The sequence below is a fragment of the Aphelocoma coerulescens genome, chromosome 3 (genome assembly GCF_041296385.1).
Source record: "Aphelocoma coerulescens isolate FSJ_1873_10779 chromosome 3, UR_Acoe_1.0, whole genome shotgun sequence".
NCBI lineage: Eukaryota > Metazoa > Chordata > Aves > Passeriformes > Corvidae > Aphelocoma > Aphelocoma coerulescens.
In genome coordinates, this window is record NC_091016.1 from 100758846 (window position 1) to 100771053 (window position 12208).

The 12208-nt window shown below is 40.3% G+C and overlaps 1 protein-coding gene across 1 annotated transcript in view; it reads right to left on the reverse strand.

Annotated features, from left to right (window-relative positions):
• FAM83B (family with sequence similarity 83 member B) overlaps positions 1–10656 on the reverse strand; it is a 49604-nt gene extending 38948 nt beyond the window's left edge. The window contains 2 exon segments of the mRNA XM_069008623.1: positions 5470–5973; positions 10590–10656. Coding sequence (XP_068864724.1) covers positions 5470–5913 — 444 coding nt within the window. The 5' untranslated portion in view covers positions 5914–5973; positions 10590–10656.
• Positions 10657–12208: the final 1552 nt, after the last annotated feature.

The following is a 12208-nucleotide window of genomic DNA, read 5'->3' on the forward strand; positions in this document are numbered from 1 at the left end:
ATAAAACTGCTTGCAGATGTGTCCCATCGATGGCAGTCCTCTCTGCCTGCACTGTGAGTGCTCTGCTGTGCCTGCTCTAGGACTACCCTTACATGGGGAGAGCAGGACAGCAGGGAGAGAAGAGGACAGGCACACAAAATAGTGTGAAGACTTCGCAGGGAAATGCAAGCAGAGAAAATGCCTGAAATAATTACTTATTGTGAGCAGCACTACTTTGTGATGACAAAAAATTGATATTGGGTCACATGAGTAAGATAAGTCCTCTCCCAACGCATGGTATGTACTCTGAGTGATTAGAAAAGCTGGGATACGATCTCACTTTCTGAAATAAATCTATCACAAACTAAAACTATATTTCACCTGGGAACCATACACATGGCTGCCATGCTGATTTTCAACTATCGGGAAGCCTTTTAACAGAAGCTGAGAGGAAGTTAATGATGAATTCACCCTTCAGCAGAGCACCTGAACCAAACGGCACCTTCTGAAATCCTTGAGGGGCAGAGTATCTTGGCAGGGAAAATGCTGCCTATATGTTTTCAGCTGGAAACTGAGTACTTCTATGTCTTACTCTCATCTTAAAAAAAGATATCCACTGATTATCAAACACTTTATAGATAGTACAAAAAATGTCTGAGTGGGAAAACTACTGCATTTATCTATTCTGTCTCCCTGAATTCAGCAGATTGCTCTGGTTTTTAAGCGCAGTCCCTCTCTCATCTGCCTGAACTGATGCAATTAGTGAGCTAAGACAAGTATTGCCACAAGCACAATTCATTATCATTGTTCCAGTCTGTGTTCAAATTATATTTAAAATAGTTGGCAAAGAGCATTGTTGAAAGAGTAATAAAAGATTGCTCAACATATCCATATTCTACAAGTTTTTTTCTGTATAGGAACATCACTCTTCATATAAGTATGTAAGAATTTGATTTTCTTTCATACTAGACTGCAGCCAGTACTAGACTATTATTATTGTATTATATACATGAACAAATGAGATCAACAGTAAATAATAGTGAATTAATAATGAACAATAATACTAATTAATAGCCAATAATAATGAGTTAATAGTGAATAATTTTTTTCTGTTTCAGAAAACACATTTTACTCTTGCCTGAAACAATACAAAACAAAATTTAAAAAAAAAAAGTAAAAGAAAATATTTTCCTTTTTATGTATTTTTAAAATGAGTCAACTATTTTTATTTGACTAGGTCCACTGCTTTAGAAAGCAACACAGGCATTACATTTAGTACATAACTCTCTCTCACAAGAATTCAAAGACATTTTGAGTAGGTGCTTACCTACAGTGTGTCCAGCAAGACTAATAACAAGTTACACTCATTCACAGTGTACAACATAATTCTTTCCCAAGGGTTCAAGTTTTGCAACTTTTCTCATTAAAAACCCCAGTCATGAGTATTTCAGCACACAAACCTTTTCAGCAAACAAACAAAGCCTTTTTTTATTGTCCGAAATGGTAATACACGAACCATCTAAATTTTTATTTAAGCTTCTAAGCAATTATATTTTTAAAAATTCTTACAAACATCACTGACTTCATGAACCCAGGCTTATGACTGCTAGTCTATCTGAATAAAATAAAATCATTGAAAAGTATTGTGTATATTTTGAATAATGTGTAACTTCAAACATTCCATCATAAATCCCAAAAGTATGTCAGGAAAATCTTTAAGTGTTTTCTGGCCTGTGCTACAAACCAGCAACCCTTGGGTTGTCTAAACAACATGGTTCTTTAAAAAACAGGTTTTAATTCTCTCTAGGAAGAGCAGATCCTTATTTGGATATTAGTCTGAACTGTGCCTTTTTTCTAAAACTGTGTAGGAACGTCTCCATGGTCGAAAGAGGAATTTAGTTACTGTATAAGAGAAAAACACACTGCCAGAAGGTCCCTTTGGTGCACTGTCCTGTCCTTTCCCTGTTGCCTCACCCTGTCAATCCCACCTGAGAAAATAGTACAAGGTATTTCTTGCACACATGTACAAGCCTCATGACTGACGGTTTTGAGGCAACTCTTATGAAAAGTCACAGAGGGAGAGAACACCTAATTACTGAAGTCTTTGTGTTACTCTGTACTAAAGAAGGAAGTTTCATGTTAACCAGCATCTACCCACTACAACCTGACACAGATGAGTAATGATCTTGATAAAATTTCCCAGATGAATAATCTTCTCAGTAAAAACTGCTAAACATTATCAGTTGCTGTTCAGACAGCCCAGCCATGATGAGTCAGGCTGTAGGAGCACCTCAAGCTTCAGAGAAGCCGGAAACCTGCAAGTGATTAAAGGTAGAAACCTCCAAAACATAAGAGAAATAAGGTTACCAGCTTGTTTACAAAAGTCTCCATCATTAAGGTCAGGCAGACCTTGCAGTGCTTTTTCCTCACATGCTTATATCAACACGCGAAAAAGACTCAGTCTCCCCAGCTGACACAGTCACGCCACACAGCTTCCTTGTGTGAGCACAGGTTATGTTGACAGAGCAGGGTGGCTGGCAAGCTGTATCATTTAGAGATGAGGTCTAGTTACACCAACTGTAAGCCCATTTTGTTGACATCTTGGTTTGACCTAAGGCACTCTGCTAACATCCCATTTATCCCACAAAAGTGCTGTAGTATATAGATGACAATGTAATGCCATGCTGTGTACAATAGTTTCTCTGCGCTAACATAACTTCAGAAACATGTATCACAAGCATGGATTCATCTCTTTTATATGGTTCGCTCATTTTTCTAGGATTTAACAGTCTTGATCCTTTTCTGTAAGAATTCCATTATTATATCACCTGTACTTTACAATGAAGGCCATGTCTGTAATTTTTATGCTGATTATGTATGCAAGAAATATGTGACAAGATTTTATTACAACACTTTTCCATAGTCACAGGTTTTAGTCTAGTGTAGCATGGTCTTACAAATTATTTTCCTCTTTAGCCAGGAAAAAAATCAGTCAGCAACCAAGTTGCTTAATGTTGTTTACAACATCTTCTTAAGGTCAAAATTAACATAGGTAATAATCATTTTAAGGAGTGACACTGTGATGCATCAAGCATGAAAGAGGTCAAGACAAAGTCCACTAATAGTGTCATCTTATCCTTACAGATCTCCCAATATTCAAAAGCATCTAGGTTTCAAGTGGCTCAGTCTCCTTCATGAATTTTTGGGATAGTTTATACATATAAATACACATCAAATGGGTTCCTTCATGGAGCAAATCAGTGCAGAAACATTCTCTGCCTTGCCCTGGTAGAGCTGGTTTTCTACTACACTGAGCTCTCAGGTAGCCCAGGGAAATCAATGCCTGAACACAGTCACTCAGGTTTGGAGCTTAAATTTAGGTGGTATGAATACGCCCACCTCCAACAGCCTGTTTATTTTCACACAGAAGTTTGCTGAAATTACCATAGATTTGGCTTAGAGATGTGTTGGCTGAACATGATTTGCTGATTTATTCTTTAAAGGTTTCTGTTTTCCATGTGTAACATTATCCTATTGTCTTTCAGTATTCTTAAGACTACACATCTCCACTACTACGTAACAAAGAACCCTGGTTAATATAACTACATTTTTTAAGTGGCTTATGAGAAGTGTGCTAGGCCGTTTACGAAGTGCTTCCCTACTGTAAGTATGTTTTAGATACTTCACTTCCTCGCTTAGAAATACTTTAAACTTTTCTATGCATCTGCAGACAGAAGAGGCTGAACAACACTACGTCTCAGATTTAACTGCTGCTCCCTGAAGCAACCAACCTGTATCACTTGTATCAAAAGTGTTATGGTTGTTGAGGTTGTGCTGATCAACTAAACAAACCTTTCAGCTGTCAGATTTGACAGTGACACACATAAAACATCCTCTTTATAACGTGGAAGCACCACAAGCACATCAGGGAGCCAATATACTATGCATTCAACTTTCTTCCAAAGCAAAGCAAGCCACCAGAAATTCCAGGCATCAGATAGGGCCAATCTAAGTCACACCTAATTTTTTTCTATAGCTGCATTCCAAGGAGCAAGTAAGGGGGAATGGCCTAAATTCGTGGCATTTCAAGACCTTGTAGCAAAACTGAACTAGCCTTCTCAATAGAGTTAACAGTGGTTTTGTTGTTTCCCTTACAGCGGATACATTGGTAGGACAGGAGCTGCCATTGAGAGAGTATTTTGGGTAATTCAGTCAAGTCTCACTGCATACCAAAACAGAAAACACCAAATCTCACTCTGAAAGGGACAAAGAGGGAGGGAATTAATTAACTCTTCCTTGAGCATACAGTCATACCAAATCATAAACTGTAGGATAAAAGGCTTAGTGATAACTCTATTATGGCAACAAATTATATGCGTTATCTAAATATAGCAGAGACATTGTAAAAAGAGGCCGTCCTTCCCTGCCCTGCCCTGTTCAGTCCATTTCTACTGCACACATTTACACACATATTTCAGCCCCTGAAGTGCTTACATATGTACGTGAGCTACAGCCCATTCTACCAATTTAAAGCTCATAGAGTCATGCAGAACACAATTGTATTTCATGGGGAAAATTTGTGAGTTTGACATAGTTGCTAGAAATACTTCTGAAACTTTGTTATACCTGTTAAAGAGGTATTATGCCCCTGTGTCAAACAGATCTGCATATTAATACATTTTTTGATTTTTTTTAACTGACATTGTTTTAAAATTTAAAACTTAAGACGTTTTAAACTGACATACTGAAAGCAAAAGCGGTTTGTACATACAACATTCTGCCACTAAGGTGTACGCTGGGTGTGCTGTAGGAAACTCAAGACATAAGTGCCCTTAAATGGAGACAAATATATTTGGAAAAATCTCCAAATCTCTAATCATTAATCAGAAATGAAGGCAAGATACACAAGTAAAATCTATTTCCTTCTTGCCTAAGTCTAGTTCATTTTTTTCCTTCTGAGTTTGCTTCGATTTCTGCAAGGACATACAAAAATCACAAAACCTGACCCTCAAAATACGTGAGTCAGATGTACACCGAGGTGTTGTTTCCTTGTAACTGTCTGCCATGCCAAACCAATGCATGCTCCCACTGATGCAAGAGAGAAACATTAGTATAAATCCTGAAGTTATACAGAATTGTATCACTTGATGTATATTCAACTGAAGGCAAAGAAGAGGTGTGCTCATTATCTACGAAATTCTCATGCACTGGTCAGCATTACAATAAAAGGTAATTATTCATTATTAATGGTAGTATTAATTAATCCCTCCAATTAACCCCTGATCCCTCTGAATTAAGGTGAATAACACTGGTGCATGTGACACCAAAGGACTGATCTCAGTCTGGGAAAACTTTTCTGACCGAATTGTGAGCAACCAGGTAATTTTTTCCTGCCAGGGCAAAAATAAAAGTAAAAAAACCCCTGTAATAAAACACCAACTAGATTATTATTATTGCCACTTTTTTCCCAATATTATTTTTCATGTTTACCTTTCTTGCATCTCGTATCATCTTCCGAACAGTTTCCTTTATGGTGTAAGGCTGTGCTCGAGGTGGATGAAAAAGCAGATCAATATTTGTTCCACCAGAAATTCCAGGCATCAGATAGGGCCAACCTAAGTCAAGATTTGGAGCTTCCACATCTGATTCAATGGGCCAGTAGGTTCCCGAGGAAGAGGTGTCATCAATGGAATGGTTAGAGGAATAAATTGTGTTTTGGGGAAGTTTGTGAACATTGTTCAAAATATAATCAATTTCCTCATCTGCTAGGAACTCTGAGCATCTCTCTTTGGAAAGAAATTCTTTGTAGGCTTCTAAACCTCCTTCAATCAGAGCATCAATAGCAATTCGGTACCACTCCTTGTAATGAGGTTCAATATAGTTGTCTGATCTGCATTCATCATGTAAGGATGATAGCAAAGATGAAGTTTCCATTTTCACGTATATTTTGTATAAAGTCTTCTAAGCTTCCATTAATGAGCTGACTAAATGTATCTGCAAAGAGAAAGTAAGTAAGAAAACAATCAGAATATTTCTAGATATCTATGATACACACACAGTTATTAACTAAAATACTTTTCTGGTAAAGTTGCTCAAGTTTTTCTAGCATCTTCCAAGAATTTAAAAACATTTTGAAAAGGCTCAGAGACTAGTACTACCAAACATTAAATATTAAAGAGATAGATAAATATTAAATAGACAATATATTAGAGAGATAGCCAACGAGCTTTTACATAAAGTAAACTGAACACATAATTCAGTGATTTTAGGAAGTTCTGATATTACAAGCTATGTCAGAGCTCATAGTACACCAAACACCTGTACCAGTAACACCAATACATACCCAATGCATGTTCCAGTACAGTATCATAGGCCCTACAGTTTCAAAACCCCCTTTGTAACAACTGACTGAGTACTGTTCAAACAAACACTTCAGAAACCAATTAAATTTCCTACTTTTTGATGCATTACTGTCTCTGCAACGCATCTCTTTTCTTTGGCTTCCTTGAAACCACAGTCATTCAGGTACTTCTCCTTATCTATCTGTTCTCCCATGCTGATCTAATCCATTTGTTGCTCCCAAGCAGGACCAGCCTACCTCATTTCAGTGAGTTATGAGGAACTCCAGAAAGATTTATCCTCCCACATCTGGGATCAAACTCTGAATCAGCAATTTGATGTCTAGTTTCCACCCTGCTCATTCCTTCTGCCAAGAGGAGCGGCTGCTTTAATCTTAATTTTTTTTTCAAAACATTAATAACAAGCTGTTTACTGCTGATGTTTTATAAACTCATACTTTTTTTATTTCATTTAACAAGGTCTGAGAGGGTTGCTTTGTGCTGCACATTTGGGATTTAAGATATAGGGAGAACAAATAGCCAATGTTTCTTCCTTCATGTTTCTGCAACCCTCAGTAAGTCACCAAACAACGGTGGGGAGGTGTTTCCTGACAGCAGCATCAGCATAGCCATGTAAAATAGAAAGATGGGCTTCCATCTGTCAGGGCTAGGGCATGAAGCTTAAGAGAAAGACTGCGGAAATAGGAAGAACATCCAATGAAGGCAAAATAGCTAGAAAAACCTTGATAGCTCAAAAGTTAACGTTGGGTTTCCCTGCAAGCCCAATTAATAGTATAGAAGTATAATAGCAAATAGTCATAGGGAGTCCTGATTTCATTTACTGGCATATAAATGTAACTTAATTCCCTCTTCCCATCAAGACCTTCCTGATATTTTTGCAAACAGTGCAATTGCTTTCCACTGTCGGGAACAGTTTAAATCTTCCCAAAGGGAAATGTAAATTAGCTGTATTAACCTAAAGGAATGACAATAAAAATCTCCATAACTACTGATACTTCAAAAACCAATTAAATGTTCAGTTAAGCCAAGATTTATAGGAAACTTGGGGAGTCTGAGGTTAAAAAAAAAGACCAAGAAACACAAATCCAGATCTGAAGCTAGCATCAGCACATCATATTGGAATAAATCCATTTGAATCCTGTCTCTCAGCCAAGTAGCAGGGCAGATCTTCCCAGATAGGACTGCTTTCGAGCCTGGGGGAAAGGAGTGTTCCTGGCTGCTCCAAGAGTAGCTCTTTGTGGTGAACTGGAAAGCAGAACGCGAAAGGGATCTGAGGGCTCTCCCCCCAACTGAGAACTACATGTATTCCTCTGACAGCCACTCAGGGCTTTGTTCTACACTGCTCTCACTAATAGAAGTGAAATGTTATAAAACAGGAGTGATACCATTTCCCTTCTTACAGATGCAGATACAGCCTGTGGCGGAAGGTGATCGAGAACTAAGCACACAGTACAGGCAAGACAGACAAAGATTAAATTCTTAACATACAGTAAAATTAAAACAGTCACACATAAGGACTGGCCCAATCATCTGGACCAGGTTTTCAAGACATTTTAGATAAAGAATGAAGAACAACCAAAAGTACAAAATGCAGGTACTCAGCTGAGTTGTTCTGAAGAGTCTGAACGCTAATACAGGTGATTTACCGAGATTCCAATACAACCCTCTTTCAGGGCCCTCCAGGACAAGTAATTCTCTAGTCACTGTAGTAACACAGTCAGTCTTAAAAGTCAGTCTTATGACATTTAAGAATAAATATGCTTTTACAAAGACAAGTGAAAGATATTTCTAAAATTCTTACTACTTTGGAATGGAAATACTTCTAAAATAGAATTTTTTCCACTGACTGCATACATACAGCTGAGAAAGATGTGTTTATTTCAAAAGCCTGTCTGAATTCATTTTTTCTTTTTTCTCATTCTGTCCTTTGAAAATAACTTAAGGGAACAGGACTATACTTAATATGTAACATTGTGCAATATCAAATATTGAATGCTATGAACAAATAAAAAGCTAAAAATGATTGCATCTGTGTTCTGCCTCACATGCATTTCTTTTATTTGGTTTGGTTCTTTCATTTGTTTTTCACAACAGTACAGTACATTGCTTGACTTTTCATTGAATATAATGAATTAATTAATTGTGGCAGAGGTCAAATACAGAAACTTATGCTCAGACTTATCCTGAAAGTAGTGTATATGTAAAAGTAACCATGGAAAGGTGAGACTTCTGGTGCAGCATCTTCCAAACAAGAACAGTCATTTTACAGTGAACGTCTTTGAAGTTGATGTTTGATTTACAAGTGCTGTTTACAAAAGAAGCTTAAAGCAGTGCACATTAATTTAAGAAAGTAAATGTAAAATTTGCCAGCATGGAAATAAATCACAGAACACTTGAGACAAATGAAAAAATTTTAATTCTGTTTTTTGAAATTAAGGACATCAGCATGAGATACATTAGTACAAAACAAAAGAGAACTCCCAAACTAAAACAATGGCTTCAGGTATATTTGACAAAAGGTCTAGATGTCTTGACATAGGTATTTTCCTCCTTGAAAGGTAAGAGCTACTTTGTACAAACTGAAGCTATGAAACCATATTATTTTGCATAAAGAGGCAGAGGTGTAGACAAAACTCTTAAATAAACTTTTTGGTGTTTTCTTCAACTGTGTATTGTGATTTCTGCATAATAAACTTGATTCTTCAAAGGTCCTCCTCAGGTCAACAATTATATTAGCAAGGTTGTGCAGAATGAGGCCCATCTCTGGAGGCTTAAAGATCTTTATCACACTTTATGTACATGATTACAAATTTTACCAGCACCAGGAAGGTTGTTGTTTAGCCTCTGAGAAACCTTAGCTGTTAATGCCAGCCCAGCACATCAGCCATCTTCTCTGTTTGAACACAGGGTTCAATCACATAAAACTTTTTTAGTAAGTGCCATTAATGGGCTTAAATTGAACTTGAACTCCAATGGAGCTGCTAAAACTGAAACTTCTGCTGAAGTACACAAATTCTGAACCCTGCATTGATGTGATCATCTTGTTCTTCTATTAACAACATGCTCAGACCTTTCTAATGCCATTGCCAGGAACCTAGCAAGAGAAGACCTATTTTATGAGAAAGACATAACTGTGCCTTTATACAGAAAGATCTGGAGAGTATCCCAGACTTCACAAATGCAGCAGATGACAAATGTCCACTAAAGAAAATTATACAACATTCTACAGGGGTTCCAGGCTAGTACTAGAGACAAGGAACTTCCCTGCCATACTAATATTCACAGGATTTGAAAAACTTCCTATTCAGCAACTTTAAGGAGCAGCTCTAACCTCAGGCTCGTACAGCCGGTCTTTGGCAAGGGCCTGGTCATGGTGCTCTCCTCAGGATGTCCTTATCTCTTTTCCAATGGAAAGGTGATTACTTTGACTGTTTCTACATAAAGTTTCAACCTTGCCATGAAATTTAAACCTCGGGAACACCTTGTTGCAAGCTGTTGCGTACTCTCAGGTATCGTTTTTGGGACACCTGAGCATGTCTGGCCCACAGCTCTGTCAAGGAGCCTCCCCACGGCTTAAGGGCCTGGCATGACCAACCTTTAACAGAACAAACAGGCGTTTTATGACACCTGCCTTCCACCAACCTTTCTATTAAAGAATTGTATCAAGAATAAATAATAATTACCTTAAATTAAGTAGTGACAGGCAATTATTTAATTATTAACGAAATTACATTTTCTGTGAATACAAAGGCCATCAAATCCAAGTGAAAAACAACACCGCAAGCGCTCCTGCTGCTTTCCTTCTTTTCTCTTTCTGTTTTTGTTGGTTGGCTTGTTTTGTGGCGGTTTTGGTTTTTTTGGGGGGGAGGGGGGATGCCTTTGTTCGTTCAACCAGAAAGTTAACTTTCCAGGCAAAACAAGGGCAGCGGGCTCTCCGCTGGGCGACACCACACGTGTGGCGCCCCCGGCCCGGCGGGCGGGGGCCGCTTGCGCAGGGCGGCCCCGGGAGAGAGCGCGGCGTGGGAGCCGCGGGAGCCGCGCCCGCGGGCCGCCCACCGCGCCCGGCCCCCGCCCGCCGCCGGCCCCGCGGCCGCGCCCGAGCCGGAGCGCCCCCGCCGCCTGCGACCCGCGCACCCCCGTTCCAAGCGCCCCGCAGCGCCGAGCGGGATGTTGGAGGGGCGCGGGACTGCCCTGCCCTGCCCTGTCCCGTCCCGTCCCGTCCCGTCGGAGACTGAAGGGAGACCCACTTACTGCGCCGGTGCCCCGCGTGGGGTCTCGCCTCCGGAGCGGCGGGGCGGCTCGACCCGGCTGCTGCGAGCGCGGCGGCGGCGAGTCACGGCGGCGCAGCGCTCATCGCAGGTACTTCCCGTCGCTCTCAGGCGCGGTGGGTGTGGAAACCAGTTACAACATGTCAGGACGGTGTCGCACCAAACCTGCCGCCGCGGGAGCGGGGCAAGGACTTGTCTGAACTGGGGAAGCCCGGCCCTCTCGCGCGGAGCGAAGGGCAGCGCCTTCCCCGGGCCGCGCCGGGTCCCCCGCCCCAGCCCTGCCCTCCGGGCCGGCCGGCAGCCGCGGGAGCCCGCGGGGCAGGGGCGGCCCGAGCGAGGCATCGGCAGCCCCGCGGCGGGCCCGGGAGCGGGGTGTGCGTGGGAGATTAAACTCAAAAGTAAACGTTGGCTTCAAGAAAAAACAAACCCGTCAGCCTCGAGTCACGGTTTCCAGGTTAACTCCGGTGGAGCAAGTCTCGGCAAGGGAGCGATACCCGTTTGAGACCTTCAAAGCACGATATATGGACAAGCTCCCTTTCCATAGCTAGGTGGCTTTGATAAGCTTTTCTTCTTTTGCTCTTGATGTCGCGGGTGAGAGAAACGGACCTGAATGTAGAGCCCCCATCCTGGCTGTAATGCATCTGGGCCTTCCTACCTCATTCTTTCCAGCAGCCGGCTGGGCACGCCGTATGGCAATCCACGTGTTGAAACCTTGGAGAGCCGTCCCTGAAAGGCTCTTTGAAAACGCGATCATCTCTGCAGCAGGATCTTGCAACCACCAACAGATCAGCGCATCACATGTGCATAACAAGCACACTTGAGAGGGTTTTGTAATTTTAAACTTTTTATAGGCTTTGTCCTTATCTACTTTGTGGTGCCTAACCAAAGGCAGCTTTTTCTTGAGGTGTGTAAGACAATGCAGTGTAACCCTGGCAGTTAGGCTTTATCAGCAATAACTTATCCAGTCTGGCTTTAAGCACAAAGTCATTTTCCTAGCCTTTACTGCCTAATAGTAAGTGTGGGATATGTCCTGTTTCTGAAGTTAAGCATGGCTCTACTGTGACATCCTGATGATGGTCTCTGAGAAGAAAACAGTAAAAAATATGCAATATCTGCACAGCAATATTTGTATATTTATGTGTATATAAATGTATAAGTCTGGCCATCAGGGAGTGATTTTTTCCTGTGCAGTTAATTCAGGTAGTGGAATGCACAAGAGGAAATAGTTGGTGTTAATATACTCATGGACTACCCTTTACAGACAAAGGAGCATCTGGATTAAATGATTAGACCCTTCTCACACTCAAAAAAAGAATTTCCCTGGTTTTGATGAAAAATACAGGGTGAAAAGTGCTTTAAAAACAAACAAAATATTAAAAGGTACATAGAACTTTTTAACTAGTACACAGCACTTTCTATCCCATGAAAATACATAGTCAGGAAGGAGAACATGTTTCTGTGGAAACTTATCCATAAGAAGGTGAGGCTATTTTTAAAAGAGCAGATCTATTTTCTAAAATTATTTATTATTTCTGAATTATTTATCATTTTCTAAAATTATTTACTATTTCTAAAATTATTTATGAAAGGGTAGGAAGGTAA